Raw genomic sequence first — 24808 nt, 5'->3', positions numbered from 1 at the left:
GGGGTGTTTCTCTCATCTCATCATCTAAAGTCCCATCTTGGTGCTCCTGTTTATGTCTTAAGTTCACCTTGAACTTTCTGCTCAGGGCACAGTTGAATATTTAACATAAGATTCTACATTACTTTGTGGTTACCCAGGTTTCTTGCAGCCCTGAAATGGTAAGCTTTGTTTTCAAACTGGATTCCTAGTGAGACAAATTTAAAATGAAGATTTATGTTAGAAATGGGATTTGATTGTAAGAGCTTTGCAGGTTTTACCCTCTTTCACTCTGCATTTCTGTGTCTGGGTGTGTCACAGGGCACAAGAAGGATCAAAGCTGCTGATGTCTCACTGTGGGAGTGAGTGTTGTCATTCTAGACTTGTTCTAAGGTTTATTAGCCTCTATCTCCCCAGCTGATAAGGTTATCACTGATCATTTAGACTGAGCTGTCAGAAGGCAGCTGAGGATTTGTTGTACTCCCTAGGACTGTTGGGGTTCAGAAACCTGTGTTAGTCTGGCAGGTCAGCTGGACACAAAGGACTTTGACCTTGATTTAACTCAGTATGAGAACACTGGACATGTGTTTGATCTGTGTTTGTGTGTAACTTAACTGCACCCACATCTTTTTCTTTGTAGAAAGGAAAGAGAAAGCCAGCAAGCCAAAAGATCCACCCCCCTTTGAAGGAACAGAGGTAAGTATTGATGTTAAAAGAGAAATGCAAACCCTGTTTGCTACTTCAGTAAGCAATTACAAAAGGGAGGAGGGGAGAGGAAATGCTGAATTCTTGTGGGTTTTTTGCTTCTTGATTTTTAAACAAAGAACTTGGTTTGGAAATACTGCACAATGGGAAAAAATTATCTCCAAAAAGGGTAAAATACTTGACTTGCATACTTACCCCTCCAAGTATAGCACACAGCAGGACTGACAGTCAGGACTGCAACATCAGACAAGACATCCTGAGCATCCTTTGATTTTTAGGAATTACATCTCCTCAGATTTCCTGCTGTTCATTGGCAGTCATTCTGCATGTGTTGGGATTTTTTAACTTGTATTTAATTTTTGCCTAAGATCTGTACTCAGAAGCTGAGTGTCCTTTGGTGTGACAACTGAATTGTGATTGCTGGTGTTGAATTGCCCTGTCTCTCAGTGAAAGCCTTGCTCTGACTGCTTTCAGATTGATGAAGTTGCCAACATCAATGACATGGATGAGTACATTGAGTTACTGTACGAGGACATTCCTGACAAGGTGCGGGGCTCTGCCCTCATCCTGCAGCTGGCCAGGAATCCTGATAATTTGGAAGAGCTGCTTATAAATGGTAATTTTAAAACCCAGTGGTAATTTCTCTTAATGTGCTGTTCATTTGTGTCCAGGGAAAAGTAGCTCACCTTTAATTTGGGATTTTCTTTACTTTGCTAGGCTCTGTTTCTCTGTATATAATAAGGTGACCATCAAAGCTCTGTTGGGTCTCTCTGCTCAGACTGGTCTTAGGTGAGGCTAATACTGAAATCCTCCTGGCCTCTAGAGCTTCAGCTATTTTTTTCTGATCCTGGTTATTTTGATGCTCAATTAACTCCAGCTGGCATTATTGCTGGAGATGGGAATGTATTGGTGTATTCTGTAGATCAGGGAACTTGCCTTGAAAAGAGAATTTGCAAGCTGACATGAGTTAATTTTTTTTTTATTTTCTTTCCTTGCCCTTTTTGTCTCTTTGCTGAGCCCTTATACCCTCATGTATTGATGACTTCAGTACATGCCCATCTTGCAGTGTCTCCACAGAAGATGGGATGGGAATAGTGAGCCATGAAATAATGGCTTGTCCCTAAGAGTTGTTGAAAATATTTAGTGCTGCAAGTTCCCAGTTGCTGCTTTTGTGATCAAGGAACCTGGTGTAACATGAATAGAGACTAGCTAGGGGAGCATGACTGGAAAAGTGAAATTAAATAAGACAAGGAGCAACCAAATTATTAAATAATATGAAGTAGATTCAGGGGGAAAAATAAATGGAAAGAGGGATGAGAAATATTGTCTGTCCAGGCAGAATTTAAAAGGAATTTGAAAGTGAAAATGGCTAAAACACAGAGACACAATGTAGTGTGCAACACAGAGCTGGCAGAGGCCACAAAATCTGAAGGTTAGTGGCAGTTCTGAGATGAATTCAGTGTTTGGTTGCACTTTCCTTCCATGCTGCTGCTTCTAGGGTTTGTGACATGCTGACCACCCAGGGCACTCTCTGGTACTGCCTCCAAACAGAACTGGTGAGCAGTGCTGGCTGTTAAAGTGAGACACCTGTGAGAGTGTTCCACTAGAAAACTGATAGATGTTTTCAAATTCTGAGGCTCGCAAGCTAAAAAGGAGGGACACAAAATGCTGATGCTTCTCTAAATCTTGTTTCACTTCAGAAACTGCCCTGGGTGCATTGGCCAGAGTGCTGAGGGAAGACTGGAAACAAAGCATTGAACTGGCTACCAATATAATTTACATTTTCTTCTGCTTTTCAAGGTGAGTGCAGAGTCCCTGGATTTAGGAACATAAAGAACGTAGCTCTGCTTAGTGGCTTTTCATTTGTTTATTGCTCTGTGCTACAAAACTTCACTGAAACAGGAAGAACAGACAGAAACATGCTTGTGCCTCAGTTTTCTCACTTAAAACAAAAAGAACTCTCGTGATGAGGCAGTTTGTAAGGGAGCTGGGAAGGAGCTAGTAAAGATTGACTCATAGCTTTGTGTCAGAAATGAAAGGTGGCTGAGCTGCCACCTCTCATTTCCATCTGCACACCTAAGGGAGGAAACAATGTTCAAAACTGAAGTGAGCACTTGCTCTTATTTAGCTATGCCAGTGTTTCTGCATACCCTGCCTAGAAATAATTCAAGCAGAAATTGCATTTACCTTGATTTTAGGTCTCTATTTCTGATGAGGAGAGTGCTCTGAAGCACTTGCAGAATGGAAGGCAGGGCTGAGGGGAAAACCTTTTCCTTTATGCATAAAAATTGAAATGTGTTTTTATTTTGATCTGGAACAACAAACTATTCCTTATTTTTCTACAAGTTGAGAAAATATTCATGTTTTCAGGGATTGCTCTTATTTTGAAATAATTTTCCAATAGGAGAGTGCTTTAATGGGACAGACTGTAAATACCTTTTTTAATATTTGATGTGGTGCACTATTACTACCATAGATGTCACAGTAGATATGGAGTTGTTGGCATTTATTCCTCACAAATATTATTTCTTCAATGTAGTTTCTCTCAGTTTCATGGGATAATCACACATTACAAAATTGGAGCTCTGTGTATGAATATCATAGACCATGAACTGAAGAGACATGAGCTTTGGCAGGAAGAACTTGCTAAAAAGAAGAAAGCTGATATCCTTTTGATGTTCTGCTGTAGCCTGATGGCTTCTGACTTGTCTTGATGAGTGTTGTTGGGTTACACAAGATGAGTGCACAACACCTTCTGTGAAAGCAGTAGAATTTACCAGAAAGTGCAAAATATAATTGCAGATATGAGAAAGACCAAGGGGGAAGATTTTGGGATGTGGAAGAGGTTAAACTGAAGCTATTAAAGCAACACAAGAAAAAAAAAATTTATCAGCAATATGTCTTAGAACATCTGTGCTGCTTAGTAGGGTGTAAAATATCCTGGCCTGGATTGCAGGTGTAGCAGCTGGTGCTGAGGGAGAGTTTTGACACTGGGTATTCCATAGATCCCTTGCTTTTCACTGGTGATTGAGAAACACTTTCCAGGACAATTGTCACCTAGCCTGCATCACTTTTCTCTGAACTCCTTAACTTCTCTAATTCACTTGATGAAGATCCTGAAAATCAAACCCTGAAAAAGGACTCTGAGAAAACTTACAAGAAATACAAAGGGCTGGTTGTCAAGCAGGAGCAGCTGCTTAGAGGTACCAAATCCAAATAGCAAATTATTTTCTTGTTGGTAAACATGGCTGAGGGATCCTCTGGGATTCTTTTTACAACCAGGATGTCTTAAACATGGATGAGTATGGAAGAGTGTTGCCCAAGAACAGGGAAAAGAGAAATATTTAATCAGATTGTTTGACATTATTAATAATTTTAAAAACCGTTTGTCAGTAGAAAAGCAAAAGTGATCCACTCTTCTTTGCTTATTATATTGGTTTGGGAGGAGTTGGGTATTTGAAATTTTTTAAAATTTACCTAATTTTGCTTCTATCTGACTCTTTGAATAGATTTCATTCTGTCCCAGTTTTTGTATTAAAATACACTTCATGTTAGATTGAAATGATCCGAGTGGTAAACCTTTCCTGAGAGGGGCTTTTTTGCTGCTTCCTGTTGGAATTGGAATTTTAAAAAACACAAATCACACAACATAAAAAGCTTCTAGTTATCATAATTCTAATTTTCTTCAGAGCCACAATTAGAATTAATGTTCTTAATGCTTCTTAAAGAGGCCAAAAAAAAGGCATTCACTGGCAATTTCCTTCAAAATGCATTGAAAAGGGAGCAAAATGCTTCTGAAAGTCTTGTCTTCAGTACCTGAAGTATAAATAGAGATTTGTTGTGTTGGGTGTGATCTGTTGGTGTGATTTGTGTTGACCTTTGCCAGTTGCAATTTACCTGCTGCTCAACCTGGCTGAGGACACTCGCATTGAGCTGAAGATGAGGAACAAGAACATTGTGCACATGCTGGTGAAAGCTCTGGACCGCGATAATTTTGAGCTGCTCATCCTCGTTGTGACCTTCCTGAAGAAACTCAGCATTTTCATGGAGAACAAAAATGATATGGTGAGGCTTGTAGCACTCCACTGAATGCTGGGAAGGTTGGAGATCTGAAAACTTTTGTGTGGTTGGAGGGAAGAGGGAAACATCTCTGTTTTCACACTGAGTATCTCTAGCACTGATTATTCTGTTTTGTTACAAGTAAAATGAGTGCAAGAAAAGCACAACATCCAGTCATAACCTACTGCAAACTGTTTTGAGAAAATCCCAAACAGAAAATATGATGCAAAATATGGTCCACAAAATTCCAGATTTTGAATTCAGCACCTCAGAGTCTTGTTTTATCCCCACTTATGGTGGTGCCCATGACTCTGCCCCCAGACTATACTCTTGTGACAACATATTGTTGTTTCTGCCATGTATTGACTTGGGAAGAGAGATATTTTTTCTCTTTATTCTCGTTTATTTATTTCCTGTGTCAGTTTGGTTCCTTCCTCCAAAGAAGTGGAGGCAGTTATTCTTCATAATTTTTTTTTGTGAAGTCTTACACTTCTGAAATTGTAGCATAATTTGTTTTGTGACTTTAAACTCTAGCCAAGTACCTCTTTTACTGATACTGTAATAGATGCTTGACTTCACTTTTGTGCCTCTATTTCAGTTAATTAGATGAAAATGATACATTTTCTTTATCCAAGAGGGAATCTGAGATCAGTGGTGTACAGAGATTGTGAGGTGAAAAGATCTGTGTAAAAGCAGCAGTGAATTAACTGGACCTTTGCATGCATGTGCACTGAACACTGCAGACAAGCAGTATCTCCCTTATTTATATATGGGACTTGGTTAGAAAAATAAGAATTTGCTCTCCAGCCCACTGATTTGCTGGCACACTTTCCCCATTCCTCCTGATTTACTGGAAAGATAAACAAAGTTGTTGAATCAATTTGATTTCAGAATGTTCTAACAATTTTGGAAATGTTGGTGTGCTTCAGGTCAGCTGTGTGAGCATTCCTTACTGATAATAAAGATGATGCTTTTTTCTCCATGGTATTATTAAGGAAAGCTACCAGTGAAGGAGAAAATGTTCTGATATTTGTATTGGGCAGTAATACAAACCTGTCCAAGGCAAAATGAACCAAGATTAGTTGTTCAGCACCTGATTCTGAGTACCAGTGAATAATTCATGTGTATTTATAGCACATTCTTTCCTTGGCTGTTGCAGGGCCATATGAAATTCAAAGCAGTGAGGTAGGAGTTGTTGCTATCTGATTGTTTCTGATCAAAGCTGTCCAGGCAGTTGTTGATTATTGCACTGGGCTGTGTGGGGAGAGCTGTAGTTTCTTTTCTTAGTGTTCATTCAGTGTCTATTTATAACCAGACTAGTAATGTACATGGAGAAGTCTGAAGAATGCCAAGTAATTTAATGTGCCTCCTTCTGGCCAAAGAAGGATCTGGGAAACAAAGAAACAAAAAAAAAAAAAAAAAAAAAAAGGAATGCATTTAAAAGATTGTGTCAAATAAAAGCTCAGAAATGTTGCTTAAAACATGATAAAAAACTTTCTGAAGTCTTGCCAGTTCAGATGTGTTTTCTGGCTGGTGAAGTGAACATGATCTCAGGAACTGATACCACTTCTCAGTTTCTGGATTCCACTTTTTAATTTGAAAGTGATACATGTTTCAAGATGACTTTCATGCTTTTATTAAATTGACATGTAGGATGGCATGCCTCTTCTGAGAGCACATGCACACTTCTGGCTAGGGGTTGATTTGAAATTCATAATGAAAGGTCTCAAATTCTTTTTGGGTGCCAATTTTCTGTCTTTCTTGGTTGGCTCTATCTTTGACTCCACTGGCAGTTGCTGCAGGATTGCATGTGTTAAAGTTTAAATGAGTTTGCTTACCCCAATCTAGTTCTGCAGGTGATGTCTTTACCACATTCCTGCAGTATTCCAACAGTGAGGAATGTTTTCAAGACATATGAACTTGTTGGTTCAAAGCCTTTTTTAATCAATGTTTCCCAGTAAGCCAATCTAGAAGATTTCAACCACAAAGGCATAAGTGAAACTACTTCAGATGAAACTGCATTAACAGTCACTGTTATGGCTACAAATTGGATATTGAAGCCAGAGTAAGTTTGGATGGATTATGGTTTTGGTTTTTTTTCCCTTGAAATACAGGTTGAAATGGATATTATTGAAAAACTTGTGAAAATGGTGCCATGTGAACATGAAGACCTGCTGAATATCACTCTTCGACTCTTGCTGAATCTCTCCTTTGACACAGGCCTGAGAAGTAAAATGGTCCATGTTGGTTTGCTTCCCAAACTCACTGCACTCCTGGGTATGTCTTCTTTTGGTCTAACACAGACATTGCAGTGAAGCTCTTTGCATCATGCTATGATGTACCTGAGAGTTGCTGTGTCACTTGTGTTTTTGCCACTTCCTCACCACTCCCAGCTTCCTGGCATTCACATCATCTTGTAGATTCCTGTAGATTTACTTCTAGGGTCTCTTGAGCTGTAGAATGAATCTTCCAGTCTTTAAAATTTACCTTAGTGGCTACCTGAAAACCCCATGAGCTGACACATGAGTGATGTTTGTCATTCTGGGGGAGCACCTAGGAAAAACAGCCAGCAACTTCACAGAGCCCAGCTGATGTAGGTACAAACTATATATATAAATATTTAGTGAAGCTTGGTGTTCCTGCTAGCTCTTGGAACTTGTCCAAACAGATCAGACACCTCCCAGTTTTGTTAGTTTTCAAAAATCACTTCAGTAGCTACCTGAAAACCCCATGAGCTGACACATGAGTGATGTTTGTCATTCTAGGGGAGCACCTAGGAAAAATAGCCAGCAACTTCACAGGGCTGATGTAGGTACAAACTACATATATATAAATATTTCTTTTTAGTGAAGCTTGGTATACCTGCTAGCTCTTGGAACTTGTCCAGAGAGATCAGAAATCTCCCAATTTTGTTAGTTTTCAATCTAGGGTGTACTGATTTCTAGACTTGCAGCTTGGCAGTCTTGTGTTAAGATCATGTACGTACATCAGTTACAAGTGAAACTTTGTTGTCTCTAGGGGAAAGCCGTGGAAACAATAAGGAATTTGGAAAAAGCAGAGGATTGTTCTGTTTGATCACTGTTGTATGCTGGAGTTCTGAGGAGGGACTCTGTTGCTTTCTGTGTTGTTTGGCTGAGGAGGCCAGACCTGGGGGTTGCTCTGGTGGATACACTAAAGGTTTAGCAGCTTTTGGCTTTAGGGATTGCTGAGTGGGAATAGAGAATCTTGTTTGTGTGAATCACTGATGCAAGACATTGCTAAAGTCTTCTGAAACCCCTTGGCTTTGGGATGTGCTGAATCCAGTGCAGAGGGTGTATCAGATCCTGGCTGGGGCAGGGGTAATGCAGTGGTGAATCTCAGCTTTCTCCTCTAGCTGTGAATTCTCTTAGGGTTGTTTGTCTTCTCAATTCTACTTCAACCTCATCACAGCCTTTTTGCTGTTTATTGAACACCATAAAAACTTAAAATGCTTTGGAAGCCTTGATCCTGTTGGTGATTATTATACAACAGCTACGTGGTACAGCCTGCCATGCCTCACATCCTTTTATACTTTCTGTTTGCTCTGCTCTGAGCTAGGATGGTGAAAATTGGCATTTGAAAGACTTCTTTATTATATATCCTCAAGACAATGTTATTTGGTAGTAAAGTCAACTGAGAAATGGAAGCTGATGAGGAAATCTTTGAATCTTCTTGGTTCAGCTTGGGTTGTAAGGTTTTTGGAGCAGGAACGTGTCCCTTTTGTTCATACAGCAGATATTGCTGTGGTCTGAGGGGGGCTTCTGGGGATTTGTCACCCCTGGCAATGACACAAATCACTGAAGTCCCTGCTTCCAGAAATTCTCCATTTAATATCAGAGTCAGACTGAACTCATCAGTTAAATATCTGCTTTTAGTGTCTGTTTGTAACATGGAGAGGAGAATTGCTTTTCAAATGCCATTCTCTTAGACTTGTAAGTAGGCCTGTGTGAAGGCTGTTTAGCTCAGAAGAACTGGTTGCTAATTTGTAGTTGTTAGGATAATTATTGCAAGTAATGCTGGTACTTCCAGAATATTCAGTGTGTTTCTTTTCTCACCTAAGATGTATTCAACCATTCTTTCTTTTTTAATTTGAATTTTTCATAGAGGCATGTGCTGTTCTTGCTTCTCCCTGTAGAATTGGTTGATACTTACTTTTGATGTGCTAAAAATTCTGTTATTTGCTTCTTTAAGCCATGACTAGGGTTTGTGAGACTTTTCTTGGTATGGTGATTCTAACAATTGCATCACTTGCCATATCCTGTCTGAGAGAAGTCTGCAGTCTGAATAATAAAACTGCCATGTGCCAGATGCCCCATTCATACAGGTTATTTGGATATTAAACACACATTATTCAAGTCAGTACCCTTCAGTTTACATTTGCAGGTCATCTCCAAGTGCTAACACAGCACAACAGCTGTTGACACGTCCTTGTACAACTCTTAATGCCAAGAGGTCAAGTGTGCTGACTCAACCTCCTGAAATTTAGCATTTATGCATGCTGGGCCTCTGAGTTTTTAGCACTGGGTTTGAGATGGGTACAAATTAATTGTAATAGGTGTTTAAGGGGAGAGTTGAGATTGCAAAGAATTAAAGGATTTGTTTGTTAGGGGTTTAGGGCTTAGCATGGAGCTGAATGCAGCCTGCAGTTCTGGAAGATGCTCTGCTCTCCCAAGGGACACTGAATTGTTTGGGAGCAGGAAGGCTCTAAATGGAGGTGGAGGCTGCACAGTGGGGATGAACTGGCTCCAACTGAGCTCTCAGGAGAGGAATAAATATGCCATGGGTATAATGGAGAAGGAACATCTTTCTTTCCATCACACTCCAGAGTGTTGAGGCTGCTGTTGAAAGCATGGACATGAGAAACTCTGCTTAAGTCTTGGTTTCCATTTTAATTAGCTTTTTCTTTTTAACAGTGCCAATGCCTGCTTCCCCATGTAGCTGTGCCAGTCAGCACCACTTGCTTCTCTTCACAAGTCTCAAGTATTGTATATGACAAAGCTCCTCTTGCTCCCTGCAGGCACCCAAATTAATCAGCCACAGCTGATCTTTGTTGGTCTGTGACTCTCAAAGAGCTGTGTGCAGCTGAGGGAAGTTTGGCTTCAGATTTGAGATCTGAAGCTGGAGCAGAGCTGTGGAGGCCTGTAAGATACAGCCTGCTGTACTCAGCTTTTTCCATGCACAGGGTGGTTAGGAGCTGTGAAAAGAGATTTTCTTGCTTTGTGTGACTTCCATCCTTTAAGAAGTCCTTTTAAATGTTGAATCACCAGGGCCCTGCAGGGAATGGTTTTTGTAGTGTGGCTTTGTTTTAATACTTTGAAATCACATTTAGATTTCTAAGTCATCTTAGATTTAGAGTCATCTTTCTGTGCCAATATATGTGAAGTGTGACTTGAGTTGCCTAAGGTGAGAATTCATGTGAATTCACCAAGTGGTTTAAACTAGATTTTTGCCTGAAATGTGGAAAACACAGGTTTAGTGTCTTCCAGTCATCCCCTTGGTAAAATACCAAAGCAGCCTGCTACACTCCTCTCCTTGCAGGTTTGCTTCACTCTTAGAGTGCTCTCATTGTGCTTTGCATGGCAGAATTCAAGGGAAGTGGAGCATAGGAGTGACTTGCCCCCAATTATGGTAGAGTTTGGAAAGGGGGAAACACAGAGCTGAACTTCAAAACAGGATACAAATCTGTTTTCTTGATTCCTGGAAATGCTCTTCCATTGTTGGACATCAGGGAAATGTTACCCTTTTTCATAATTCTTCCCCTGGATGTGTGATTGGCTTCTAAAGTAAATGCCCTGGCAACAAACAGAAGAAAACATTCAAGGAAAAATAAAACCCCCTCATTTTTTGTTTGGACCAAATCCACTTTGTTTTTCAGTTAAGTGGCCAAATTGAATACAAAATTTTTAGTACAGCTCTGTTAAATATAGGCACAGCTTGTGATGCATAGTCTTTTAATAAGGGTTCTATTTTATGCTGACTCTGAGTTGTTCCTTAGCCTTTGTGAAGTGAGACAAATAGTTCCCATTTGCCATGAGAACAGCAGGCAGTTTGTAGAGCAGAGCCAGCTGAGTGCTGCTGTGGGGGTTAAGCCTGAAAAGCTCATGGTGGAGCCCTGTTGAGAGGCAGCTTCTGGCAGCAGCCCTGTCCTGCCATCAGTGAGATATCCCTCTCCAAGGGTGCAAATTGCAGGGAATTCTGCAAGAGCTGTTACAGTGGGAAGGAACTGTGGTGCTGCTCAGAGAGTAAAAAGGGTAAGTCTGACTGTGTGGGGAACAAATAATCTCTTTGATGTGTGTGTTCATCTCCCAGAGCTGCTGGACAGTTCTTAGGTGTACTCAATACATATTGTCCTGAAATGCCATTTTCTTTTCATTCACTCCCCAGTGCAAGCCATGCTGAAAGAATAAAACCCCATCATGCTTGGAAGTCAGACTTAAGTATCTCTTCTGTTGCTTGCAATTACTGTCTGCTTTTAAAAATGGAAGATTGAACACAGATACTGGTGAGCTGAAAAGTGAGTGGGTCACAAAACAGGACTGGTTGCAAATCAGGCCCAAAGGGAACCTGGAGTGCAGAAGGGTTGTGAAAGTGCCACTCAGTGCCAAGGCAGTCAAACTCAAATAGATTTTAGGTGGTGAGGAACATCCTGGGTTATGTTTTCCAGCACAGATTACAGTGGCTGAAAGCACTTTGGCCTTGTGGATTTGTGTTTCAGCCAAGCAGGTGAGGGTTTGTTATACAGCACTCTGAAATACAGTGTGGGCAGCCCCAGGTAGCACCAGTATGGTTTTGCCAGTCACAGATTGTGCCCAGCCTCTCTGCCTTATTAATGTGAGCATCCTGGCATGATGTCCTTAATTTCTTTAATATAAGTACAATGAGGAGGAGTAGCCAACTAACTTTAGATAAAAATTCATGGGCTGTGGAAACTCCAGAGTAAGTCAGGCTTCTCTGTCTTGTTCATTTAAGCTGAAGAAGCCAGAGCAGAGAGTAGCACTGACAGTCATATTTAGCCCTCAGTGAGGAGCCTGTCTGCACTGGATTCATTGATAGAATCTTTTCTGGGAACTGCTGAAATTCCTCTGATATTTTTCCATTCTTTACAAGTTGGGTTTAATGAGCAATCAAAGAATTGCCAAACACAGTTGTGTGTTGGGCTTCTTAACAATCAAGGCTTGATATGGTGTGCAGCCAAGCTGGATTATAAGGTGACTGCTGGTAAAAAAGCCAAGTAGTACTTTGCTCTCTAATTAACGGAGTGCTGTGGGCTTTTAATGCTCTATTCCTTTTATGAAAGTTTCTTTTAAGAAGGCTTAAAGTAGATGTGCTCTCTTTATGCGTTCACTTGGCCTTTTTGTAATGAACTTATTATGGAGCTTCACACATCTGTTGAAAAATGGAGCTTCTTATAGGCTACTGCAGTGTTTTTTCTGACTTTAATAGGCCTCATTTATCCTATAAAGAAACATACATTTTCTTACCTGATCAAGTGAGCAAACAATGAGGGTCAGATGTGGCAAAGACCCTAACAAAAAGCACATGTCCAGCCATCAGGGTGAGGTAAAGTCATATCAGGATTGCTTGAAGTTATTAATGGCAGTAAAATTTATGCTTCCTCCTGTTTTCCCAATTAAATTGAGAAACCTTTTTTTCCTAAGGTGGCTCTGCAGCAGCTGGTTCCAATACTGCTTGTGTGAATATTGCCTGGGGTGTCTCCATTCCTTTATAGTGAAGGCTGGCTGAAGCACATTAAGTAACAGTTCAACTACAGGGACCAGTCTGTTGGAAAGCAGCAATTATTAAGGGATTTATTTTAATGGGAGTTTTTTTATCATTTGTGGTGAGTATGGCCAAGACTGAAATAAAAAAGAAAACCCTCAACAACAAACAAAAAGAACCCCGACACAAAAACCCCCACAAACAAAAAACATCTCTTAACATTGATTTTCAAAATCCTTATTAGAAGTGCAGATAGACTTAAACATGTCTGAGTGATATAAAGGGGGGGGGGGTGCACAATGTGTCTTAGAACTTTAGAACTCAGCATTTAAATTTAGATACTTTGAATGTGGATATAGACAGCAAACTTTAAAGAAGAGATGACTTCTCATTTTGAGAAATACAGAATTGAGTGTAGAGACACATCACTATCATGTGAGTGAAAACTCCTTGCTGTGGTGTGCAAGTGCATGTGTGAATTTACCTGAGTTATTGGCCTTTTTAGTAAAGAGGATAGCTTCAGTGGAACATAAGAAACTAACTTCATGTGTGTTGACTGGAAATAAAAGTGCTCATGGCAGCAGCAAGGACAGGAGTGGAGAGATGGCAGCAATCTAAAGATGAGAGATCCAAGTTGTTGGAAATTCTTTGAACTCAGGAATGGAAAGGATTCCTGAGCCAGTATTTCTGTTGTGGAGCTTACAAGATGTGACTGATTAATTCAATGCTTTTAATGATTTCTTAGCTTATTGCAAGAGCAAATTAATATTTCACAGTAAAAAGTAAATCTTCTGCTGAGCTGTTGACATCTGAAAGCTTTACAGAGCTTAACTTGGATGCCTGAAGCATGACAGAACACAACCAACTAGTTCTGGTTTATTGGAAAAACCTCCATAAGGAAGGGGTGGGGCATTTCTGCTGATGTGTGGTAACATCATCATGAAGAGGGCCAGGGTGGAAGAGAGGAGCACCTTCCCCAGAGCTGTTGTGAGGGCTGCAGGCAGAGGGGCACCCTCAAAGCACCACATTGAACAGTTTTGCTGCTGGGGTAGACCTAGAGCTCCTGAGGATTTTACAAGTTCAGATGTAAGGGAGAAGGTTACACTCTGCTTTCCTTCAAGACATGTGCAAGCATCTTAACTCACAAGTTTGTTCCCTACTTTAGAGTTTCTCAAATGCTTGGTGCAGTCCAGGAAACCAACTGTAGATTCCTCATGTCTGCAGTTGCTGAGGTGAGAAAGGCTTTGTCAGTTGATAATATTCTCTTCAAACCCTTTTAAATGGGTGCTTGAAGAGTATGGAATTCAATTCTTGCTATCTGGAAGACTCTAAAGCTCAACCAGTATTTAACTCCACTGTTTGGGCTTAGTAGATTTGAACCTCAGGGCTGTACTTCAGCATCTTCAAGAGAGGTAAAACCAGTTTCCATTTCAGAGTGGTGAATCATCCCTTTCTCAAGGCAAGAGAACCCATCCTGCATTGGGTTTGTTCCTCCTCCAAGCAGGAGCATGTTGGAATCCAGCTGCACCATCCATCCAGAGGAGCACAGAAAGCCTCCACCTATTTCCTTTCCTTCTGAATGCCAAACTAAATAGAAGGGTGTGTTTAGATCCAAAAAGTCTCAATAATTTGTAGTAATTTCAATCAGAACAGTTGATGTACTTTAATGAAATCATAGTGCAGATATGGCAAAAATTATGCATGTCCTGTATATTTCTATTTAATCTAAGTAGTGTGGTGGAGACTTCTGGAAGAAGATCTTTGCTTAAAAATTTTTCCACTTATTTTGGAAGTGTTTACTTAGTTTGAATCAAACTGAGAACCTGTTCTGATTTCTAGTTCAGTCCTTAACTCTTTTTTTTCTTTCTCTTGCTTTCTTTCTTGGTCATAGCCTAACCCAAAACATAATATTCTGTGGAGAAAAGAGAAGCAGCTTTACCTTCTTCTTTCAGGGATAATCCTATTGCCTCTTGATTTCTCTCTAATCTGAATTTTTAGTTGATTTCTTTCTGCTTTGTGAGGTATATGGGATATTGCAACTAATCAGCTTCCAGCTTCTGTGTGAAGTCAGGAGTTCAAGTATGATTGGTTATAGCCCATCCTAAGGACAGCAAATGGGATATGTTTTGCCTCAGAAAAAGACACGCTTAATTACAGCAGTGTGTTAATTACCATTCTTTCTGAGTGACAGTCCTACACTGAGGTGCTTACTGAATGGCTTTCAGTCTGTCTTAGAAATAAGCCTGAGGTTCCAGACATGCAGCTTTGTTTTTCCTTGTGCTGCAACATGAAGTAACTCAAATTAGTCAGTTTTTAGTCCTTTAGGATTCATCACTAACGTTCTTTTTTTGTTTCCTAGGGAAAAAAAAAATTATAACCAGGTTTCAGATGTGGTATGTACTGAGTTCTTTGGGAGAAGGGGGAAAAAATCCCCCAAAAATCCCAAAAAAACTAAATCCCAAACCTAACCATGACAACATTGAGATTTTAAATTAGACTTATGGTATGAAGCCAGTTTGAAATAACATAAAGGAGGCACAGGAGGGGTTATTAGTATGTAATTACTATCATAATGTTTTATTTACAATGTCTAGTCTCCTTGAGTCTGAGCAGATTTGAAAAATCTTTCAGTTTCTCTTGATAAAATAAACTGATATAGCCAATCTGATTTATATTTACATATGTAAATCAAACCAATATGTGTCTAGAGCACACATGGACTAACTCAGTCCAACTGCTTCAGAGCTGGTTGTGAGGAATGATATGGGGTAGAGGTAAGTGGAGATACCTTTTATCAATTTTTTTTTCTTAAAATCACTGCTAATTATGATACATTTGAATAAATTCTTTATTAATCTGTTTTCTGACATTAGGGTGAGACAGATAGAGGTGTGATATTCAGTTTGTGGCATTCCTAATAATCTAGATTTCTGACTTGCCTAATTCTGCAGCAGATCGTGTTAGGGTGTTAGAGTTTGAAACTGAAATAAAGACTCACTCTTCTGTTTTAACAGGTATTTATCCTCATTTGTGATCTGGTTTTCATTTAGTGTTGGAAGTGTTGTGCACATGGGTGGGATAGGGCATATTTCATATCTAATGTGGAGACATTGATTATTCCATTAGAAGTGATGGCTGCTTGATTTACTGATAGTGTTATATTTGAATAATTTAGTCCAGAAGTTATATTCTCCTTTTTACTTTAGCATTTGAAAGCTGAATGCTGCTGCTGAGACTGGCAATTCAGTTTTACAGTTTTAGAGTTTCTCTTTTTGTCATGGAGCTAATGAACTATTTTTTGATTTTAAGCTCACAAAGTCAACCAAAATATAGGACTTGATCTTGTGATCAAGAAATCGTATTTTTTCCTTTAGCCTCTGCTACTAATACTATTTAGATCTTTAACCAGAATAAGAACTAAACATGGAATTCAGGCATTGGTCCCCAGAACTGGCACATGGCTTCTTATTAATGTTCAAAGGCTAAAAATCTGAAGCCATTTTGAACTCAGAACCCATCATGTATTTATTTCCCTCTCTAATTTGCAGAAAACTAGTTGTGAAAACAGCCCCAGGGACCTGATATTTTTCCATCCCATCTGCTCCAGCTGAACTACAGCTGCAAAAAAAAAAAAAAAAAAACTAAAAAAACTTAAGTATTGTTTCTATAAACTGTTGAGTGTATTTTATAACATCATAATTCCCACAAAATCAGTAACTGCAGTTAATGACTGGTTTGTTAAGGCATTAACTGCACTCAGCTGGGAATGACCAATTTCTCAGGAATGGCTGTATAAGAACTAAAGCTAATTCAGTTACACTTTCAAATAATTGTTTGGTTAATTAATGGTAGATTCTTGTGGAAATCCTATCAAAGTGCTTATGACCCCCACATTTAATATCCAATGAGTTCATTATGATTCATGTTTTATTATAAATACCAGAAGAATCCATAATGACTAGGCCATTATTTTCCAGGGCTGCCCTTACTGCTTTAGGCCATTTGGCTATTCCACCTTCAGTCATAAAAAGCTTGATGCTCAAAACTTACCAGCATTTGTAGGCCACAATTTTCTGGCACTCCACCAAAACTTTGGTGATTTTTTATGAACACATTTGGCAGAAATCTGTTTTTTGGGGTTTTTTTCCCTCTTGCTTTTTCCAGTTAGGGCAATAATTGATCCTTACTCTACCCAGTCATAAGGAAGTCTTCCTTGCAATGGCTCCTTTTTCAGCAGTGGTCAAAAATAGCAGAAAAGGTATCACTTGGTGCTTTGGAAAACTGCTTTCCAGCCAGCTGCTGGGCAGGGTTTGACATTTTTACAGCCAAGTCTTTATGCAATGCTTCACTCAGGGTTAATTACTTAACATTCAGATGAGTAGAAAATAATTAGAAAAAAAGGAAGCTTGGTACTGACATATTCAAGTAAGCTGCCAGTTGATGTTTTTGGAGTACCAGTGTAAAAGGATGAGAATTGGCTTGGTACAACCACTTCCTCTTGATTGTCCTGCAGTGTTTTACTCTCTGGATCAGGAATTGTCTCTGTTTTATGTGAGAACTGACAAAATCACAAGGTTCTGCTTTTCCTTCCAAAGAGCATCCACAGGGAAAGTAGAACAGTGAAACTTGCAGACATCAGCCTGAAATCTCTGCCTTTCTGGAAAATTCAAATGAAATGAAACTTAAAACACATATACCATTAAATACTTAAAAGATAGGTTAATGGCAGACTGTTTGCCTTCAGATTTTGTTCTGCAGTTTACTTTTATTCACCAGTTAGTAAAATTCACTTGTTTTACTCACAATTGAAAAGCACTTCCTTGCTGAGGCTGTCCAATGGTTGTTTGTGACTTAAATGCTTTAAACCCTTCTCTGTTCCCCCTGTTGACAATAGAACAGGGGCAATTCAGGAAAATTGGTCAGGTAACTGCACAGCAAGGAGGAATTTAAATTCAGTTCTTCTCTTGAAAACTGTAACTGTCTTTGCCTTTTGTGTGTCATGAAATCTACTTTGTGGAATGCACTTTTGCAGAATGATTTAGGTGCTGGTCATTAGAAAGCAACTCTTTAGGAGTTTGTTCAAATAAAATAAGTTTATTTGGATTCCAAATATTCTTCACAATTTAGGTTGAGTATCTGGGTATTTTTTATTATTTTTGGTAGTTTTGAAATTGAGGTAGTGCTGTCATTTAGCACTGACAGCCAAGGTGGTGTTCAGGCATCAGAAAGGTTAATGTGACCAGTAGACCTTTGAAAAAACAGGGGTTAGAAAATCCTGCAGAGTTTTCTCTAAGAAAGAAAACAGAAGGTCTTTTACTTTTACTTTACTAATATCAGCCTATTGTGATTGAAAATATGCCACTAATATTGCCAAATAGCAGGGAGCTGCTGAGCTTACCAAATATAAAACTGTACCTTCACTGATGCTTTATGTTAGCACAAATGAAACTTGCAAAAATGAAGAAGAAAAAACCCACAAAGGACAGAGGTTAAACAGTAACATTTAGCATCATTCTTGTTAATGGTCTGGCAGTTCATATGTGCTGAAGGTCTGGTCAGACTCCATTCCAGTTCTTCTTGTTGGTGTTTTGGGGAGCTTTTCTCTCTTTTATACTGGCTTACCTTTTATTTCACACAGTTTCCTGCATTATCAGCTAAGTGTAATTGTAAATTGAGTCTTAAAAGTCCTAAATACAGGCATGGAGTGTTAAGAGCAGTATAAACAGATTTTTTTTTCTTTAGACCCTTGAAATTTGGAGGAATAACTTCTTCTGTAAACTTCTAAATTTGTATAGAATAAACTTTTACCTGTATGTGTGGGAAGTTGTTTTGGTTTTTTTTGTGAAATTATTGTTTTCCCAGTGTTCTGCAGGTGAATATGTAGGTAAGGTGACCAGTCTCAGGAGAGGCACTAAAGAGAGCACACACTTCATTTTGTTTTCTGTGCTTTTATTTTCATAATGATCAGAGTAGCTTTCACATTTGGGTGTTATCCTTCCTCCCACATTAAATGTATGGGCAATTGTGATACCAGTTATGTTTTTTCAAGCAGGTAAGACTAAAAAGCTTTGAAAGGTCAGCTCTGATTTTAGATTTAACATGGCTAAGAATACTTCACTCACTTGTATGGCAGCTACCAGAGGGCTTTCATGGGTCTCTTTGGATAATTCAGTTTTGAAAAGGGCTCATTCTCAGGATAAAGGCATCATATCCTTGCTGCTCAAAGGAAATTCCAGCTCCCAGTGATGTATGCAGAAGGGAAATTTTGCTTTTTGACATCTTTGTTCTTTGCCAAATTGTTACACAGATATTTTCTGACTTAGCATCAATAGAAGTGGGAGGTGGGGTATTGCTGATGAGTTGTGTTAAGAACTGTGAATGAATCTGGAGTTGGTGACCTTATTCCATCCTGGTTTCACTAATGTCCACGCTGAGATGCATTTATCCCATATATAGCCAATATCCTGCTCGTGCAGGGCTAGAGGAGAACTTGAGAATGCTCAGTGGGTTTTAGCAGTGAGTCAGAAGCAAATTTGTCTGTGTTGTTCTTAAACATTTGTATGTTTGTGTAAGGTGATTTTATAGAACTTTTCAGTTAAATACTTCACTCCCACTCGACTGCTCCAGTTTTCCTTGGGAGTCTTTGGTAAATATCACTGTGAAAATACACTGATGTAGTTTTTGGTATATATGAAACACAAAAGGCACCAATGGGGATAATATTGTTATTTAGGAGAGTAAAACAATGAGTATTTGCTTGAAAGGCAGTGGATTCCTTGCACAACACCTCTTAGTGGTACTTAGTTCCTATTTTTTCTCTCTGCCACTGGTGAATTCTTTATTAATTTCAATAGGAATATCCACAGCTAAATCTTAATTTTCTAGCTGAAGACTGATTAAGCCTTTCTCTGGATGACCAGTCATTATTAAGCATTCCTTTCACAAAATAAATACCTTGCAGAGTGGGGCTAAGGAAGTGTTTTGAGGTGCTGGGAAGAGGAAGGAATATTTACCATTGCCTTGGTTCCCTCTTTGCATTAATATGTGGTTCATTTGGCCAGGCCAGGACCCTTTCATTAAGGTGTCATTTCTGATTTAAATTTTCCATCTATTAGCTAGGATTGTTCTGCTTTTCATTTTCCTCTCTTGAGTATTTAACAACAGCTAATAGAATAATATATTTTTTTTCTCTTTCTAGGAAACGAAAACAACAAAAAAGTCGCGATTTGCATTCTGTATCACATCAGCATGGACGATTGCTTTAAATCGATGTTTGCATACACAGACTGTATCCCTCAGGTACGTGATGGGCTGATCGAATCCCTCTTCCCTCGCTCATGGCAGAGCTCGCACTGACACCCGCAGGTGACAAAGGGAACAGCCACGGTGCTGCCTGGGGACTGTTCTTTGGGCTTTGACGGTCCCCTGGAAATCAGAGGTGACCGAGCTCTGTCACTGCTGCTGGCACTTGAGCTGCACCAATGAACTCCTGAAATTACAGGTGACCCGGAGGATTCCTACAGAAGATTGGGAATGCTTCAGAGAGATTAAAGCTTGTGCAGAGCAGCTCCTTAGGGAATGGAGTGGAAAGTATTTCCTTTACAGTTTTAGAAGGCATTCTTGCCTGATCCCATTGGGTATCAAAATGTCAGTGTCTCCAGTATTGCAGGATATGAGCTGGAAACCAGCCAAGGAGGGTTACATTCCTACATGACAATTCCTTTTCCAACTGCAGGCATGTACAGCAAGGGAGACTTGATGACTGTGGAAGGCTCTTCACTGATCTTTCAGCCTGCATTTTGTTACTTAACTCATTGACTCAAGCAGACACAATATCATGGGGTTTGGGGATTTGTGGGTATGTTTGGTTTTTTGTGTGCATGTGTTTTGTTTCTTGTTTGTTTTAGTTTTTAGTTTTTCTCAAGCACCAAGTCCTCTCTCACTGACCTTTTTCTCAGCCCTGGTGAGGCTGGAGTTGAGAAAGCCTGTGGTGCCTAAGAGTAAAAGCTCTTTGGTAGCTTCTTCAGAATTGCACCATGGTATCTTCTCCTGCCAAATAGGTTTTTAACATCAAATACTTCCAGAGTGGAAAGTTGTCATGGAAAGTTGTCAGAATGTTTCTGGTCATTACCTTATGGCAAAATCGGTGAAGTTTTTCCACATGCAAGATGATCTTGGATAATAGAGAGGGGAGAACTGGTGGGAATAACTAATCTATGTTGCAAAGTGTTATTGTAAACATCTTGCTGTAATTTCTACCACAAGAAGCAATTCCCTTTTAAGGCATTTGTGTGATATAAGGGACCTGCTTTGTTCTGGCAGTTACCAGCCAAACTCAAACTCCTGCACTGGTGTCTTAGGACTTGCTTGTGATGTGCTTTCAGGGAATCTTGGTGTGACTCCTGGACTCCCAATCCTTACAGAGCTGTGTTCAAAGACTGGTGGAGCAGCAGACAATTCTGCTGCCTTCACTGGGCTTTAGTGAAATAAACAACAAAGTTGGAAAGTGTAACTATGGCTATTGTGGCAGTTGATGCTTCACAGCTCACACCTGCACACTGTTCAAAAAGAAGCTGAGCAACCAGAGCTTAAATTTTACTAATGAACGCTCAAAATTAGCATGGTTATCAAGGAAGACAGGTAGCAGAAAACATTAGGAAGTGGGTAAGGCATCAGGAAAAGAAAATTGTTTTAAATGGGCTCCCTGCTTTCTAATTCTACCAGAGAAACCCAAAATCTCTTTTCAGAATGCTGTACACCCTCGTGTGGGTTTGTCTCTTTGAAGAAAGGTGTTCATTAACAAATACTAATTAATGTTTAGCAGTATAGAAAGTGCTTGCAGAAAGCAGCCCCTGTGTGATTGTGGCTGCCTGCAGGGCTTGCCCGGGGCTCGCTCGTGGTTTGCAGGAGTTAGTGGGTGCTACTCTAGTAACAGTTAAAAGTGAGTATTAACAGTTCATTCTTGTTTAGACCTCAGCAATGCGTGTTTTGTTTAAATAGGTGCAAATGCCATCCAGATGCTTATAAAAGCCTTTATTGGTAATAACCTGGCCAATCAAAGGGCATGGTTAGGCAGTGATGTCATGGTGATATTTAATATTTTACCGCAGAGCGGTGTGCAAGGTTCTCCAAAGCTGCCCACATGTTTTCCACCACGCTTGTCCTGTTTGGGCCCTCTTTGATCTCTAAGCTTCTTTTCAGCTTAATGCTGGTAAACGTCCTCTCTTGACAGCCCCCTTTGCTCCTGTCCGCCATTATCTGCTGAAGTTCAGAAACCAGAGCATCACTTCAAACAGCAGAGTTGGGAGTAGCCGCTCAGGAGAGATTCCTGAGGCATGCAGTTCTGGCATAATCATTCAAAGATGTTGGAGCTGGCCTTGGGGAGGGGGTTGGACAGAGGTGTATGTGAACACAGAGCTGTGGGGGTTGGCCTCTGGTCACTGGTAAATAAGTGAAGGCAGGTGCCAGAGAGTCTAGACACAGTGATTTCAGTGCTGGTCTGTGGTATCTGATACTCAATATGGGACTTGTCTGATTGAACACTACTGCCTCTTCATTGCACATGCTGCAGTCTTTTTACTGCCTTCCTGTTAAATCAGTAAAAGATGACAATGGACATAGTAAAAGCAGAACAAATTTAATTTTAATATTTCCTATTTGGCAGCAATTACTCTTCCTTTTGAAGTGGCACAAGAAGCAATCAAATTAAATGAAGACATAATGGGAAACATGGAACTCGTATGAAACTATTATTTTAAAATTTGAATGGCTTTAATTGAAACTGGATATATTTTTTCTTTTATAGAGAAGTAGTTCAGTAATTAACAGTGTAATCCCATCTTGTTAAACATTTAATTTCCACAGATTTTGTATTGTGTAAGTAATGAGAATGTTTCCCTTCAAATTATTTGAAGGGTTTTAAAAATCTGTTTTTAAAGGTTTTGTAACAGAAGAGTTGCAGGGGGTGATTTTTGAATGCTCGTGTTCTACTTGTTAAATGGCAATTTTCTTCTCTGTTAATTCCCTCTTATGTGACTGTCAGGCTTAAGGATTTAATAAACCAGGGATTTTATAAGTTCTTAAAACAACCTAGAGAAATCTGATTCTACCTTTTTAAGAAAAGGAGGAAGAAATCAATGATAGCTTTTAAATGAGTACCTGAAAGTCTCAGGACAGACATAAATAGCTGTGTTGTAATGTAGTTTTTATTTTGGGGGTTTTTGGTTCTGTTTGGAATGAGAGCCTGATATCTGATAATGGGTAAACATACAGAATGGCTGGAGTAAAATAATTTGGAGGGAATTCCTGCAATCCTATTGTTTCTTTTTATTTTCTCCTGTTTAAATGGATTCTTCACCTACTTTCTCTAGCTTTTAATGCATTACAAACTTGTCTTTCCACCAGGGGGCAAGCACACAAATATTTAATGATTAGTTAGTCATGAAATTTAATGATCATTTCTTGCTTTCTTGTCCTCCCATCCCTTTCTGAGGTGCAGTTTTTGTACCTTATCTTTAGGCTTAGTTGTTTCTTCTTCCAGTAATCTCAGTCTTGTCATCACACTGGCTTGCATTATAATCTAACCATGTCTGATGAACTGAGTGGGTTGTAGAAGCAAACAGGGTGATGTCCCCCAACCCTGAGGTTGTGCAGGGCTTGTCTGTCAGGATTGGAACCAGAGGGAAAAGAAATGGGTTTATTTCAGTCATGTTCATATATTCCAAATGCCATTTCAATGTTCCTGTTGAACCAAATGAGCCAGGATAGCCAGCCTGTGATGTAATGGACAGTGCAGGGCCAGGTGTGTGAAATGATGGCAGTCCATGGCTTAGGAGCCTTGGCAATCACCTGGGAATTCACTGACATTTGCTGAACAGTTTGAACAGGATTGTAGGTGATTGTCTGCTTACATGAATGTTACATTAATGAAGAATGGGATTTCTGCTGAGGAGTCTGTGGATGTGGCAGTTCAGCTCTAGCTGAACACTGAAAGCTGCAAAGAGACAGAACAGTGCTGCAGAAACAGCTAAAATTGCCTATCAATGGAGTAACACACAGCAAAATAGTAGTAAAATTATTTTGCACTTAGTTACCTGTTTAGAGTGATCATTTTATTAAGATAATAGGTATTAATCTGACTTTCTGTGAAATTAAGTTGTGGGGTTGTTTTTTTCCTATATTAAATTCACCTAAGCTTTCAAAACTTATGCATTCACAAATACTAAAAACCAGTCAAACAAAAATTTCAGTGGTAGCAATAAAATGTAACTAAGTCAAGTTAATTTAAGGTGATGAGTGATTGCCATTTTTGGCACTTTAAAGGATTGTTATCCCTAAATAATGGAACTATACATGTCATGCCCCTGACCTTTGTAACTTTCACTGTTCTTGCAGAAATGCTGAATACTGATTTTTACAAAAGGTACTGTAGTTGATATCATAACACTGCTTTTCTAATGTTTTTGAAAGATTAATGACCCAAGTGTGCTTGTGTTTCTTGGCAGTTAATGAAGATGCTTTTTGAATGTCCTGATGAGAGAGTTGACCTGGAACTTATTTCTTTCTGTATTAACCTTGCTGCCAACAAAAGAAATGTGCAGCTTATCTGTGAAGGTAACTGGGCTGAGGTTTTGCTGGGGGGGTTGGAGATGACAACACTTTGTATATTTTCCTTTTTTATACTAACATAGGTAAATTATGTATGTTTGAGTTATTTATAAATGTATATATGTGTTTTTAAAAAATAAAATGCGTGTGTTTGGGTAATGATTGCAGACAAATGGCCACATCCTCCTCACAATTTGCTCCTGGTGGCAGAAAGGACACTTGAGGGAGATGCCCACAGTTCTGAAAAACAGGCTGATGTCATTGCTGTGGAAAGCTATGGCTGTATGGAGACATCAGCATTTTATTTTGCCTCATGCCTAAAATCCATCTTTGATTGGTGTTTCACCTGCCAGTTTCAAATGAATATAGCAGTGATGTCTGTTAGTTGCCTATTTCCTTTTTTTTTTATGATAATTGAGCTTCTTTTGGGTTCTAATATTTTGATTCATAGTCTTTTTAGTTCTGATGTTCTTGCACTAACTCTGGATTGCTTTTAAAGTTTCATTATTTTCATAATAGCAGTTTTAAATGAAACAATATTACTCAGTAGCTCCAACTTTCACTTGTGCTCAACATTTTCCCAAAAACTGCTGCAGTCACTTACTGCCCTTCAAAGGGGACAATTGCAATCAGGAGGTTCTGTGGCCTGAAATTCCACTTTAAAATTCTGTGCATAGCTCTGTAGAAGGGGGAGCAGGGAGATCCAATTTGATATTAAAGGTAA

General features: G+C 39.4%; 1 protein-coding gene across 4 annotated transcripts in view; it reads left to right on the top strand.

Annotated features, from left to right (window-relative positions):
• Positions 1-24808, top strand: part of KIFAP3 (kinesin associated protein 3) — a 67576-nt gene that overhangs the window by 5843 nt on the left and 36925 nt on the right. For all 4 annotated transcript variants that reach the window (XM_063165243.1, XM_063165242.1, XM_063165245.1 and 1 more), the window contains exons 4-12: positions 617-672; positions 1156-1297; positions 2382-2481; positions 3221-3345; positions 3786-3884; positions 4568-4746; positions 6855-7017; positions 19676-19776; positions 23982-24090. In XM_063165243.1, coding sequence (XP_063021313.1) covers positions 617-672; positions 1156-1297; positions 2382-2481; positions 3221-3345; positions 3786-3884; positions 4568-4746; positions 6855-7017; positions 19676-19776; positions 23982-24090 — 1074 coding nt within the window. The remainder of the gene's footprint in view (positions 1-616; positions 673-1155; positions 1298-2381; positions 2482-3220; positions 3346-3785; positions 3885-4567; positions 4747-6854; positions 7018-19675; positions 19777-23981; positions 24091-24808) is intronic.

Source organism: Melospiza melodia, chromosome 11 (assembly GCF_035770615.1).
Source record: "Melospiza melodia melodia isolate bMelMel2 chromosome 11, bMelMel2.pri, whole genome shotgun sequence".
NCBI lineage: Eukaryota > Metazoa > Chordata > Aves > Passeriformes > Passerellidae > Melospiza > Melospiza melodia.
This window is presented reverse-complemented; position numbering and strand designations above follow the sequence as displayed.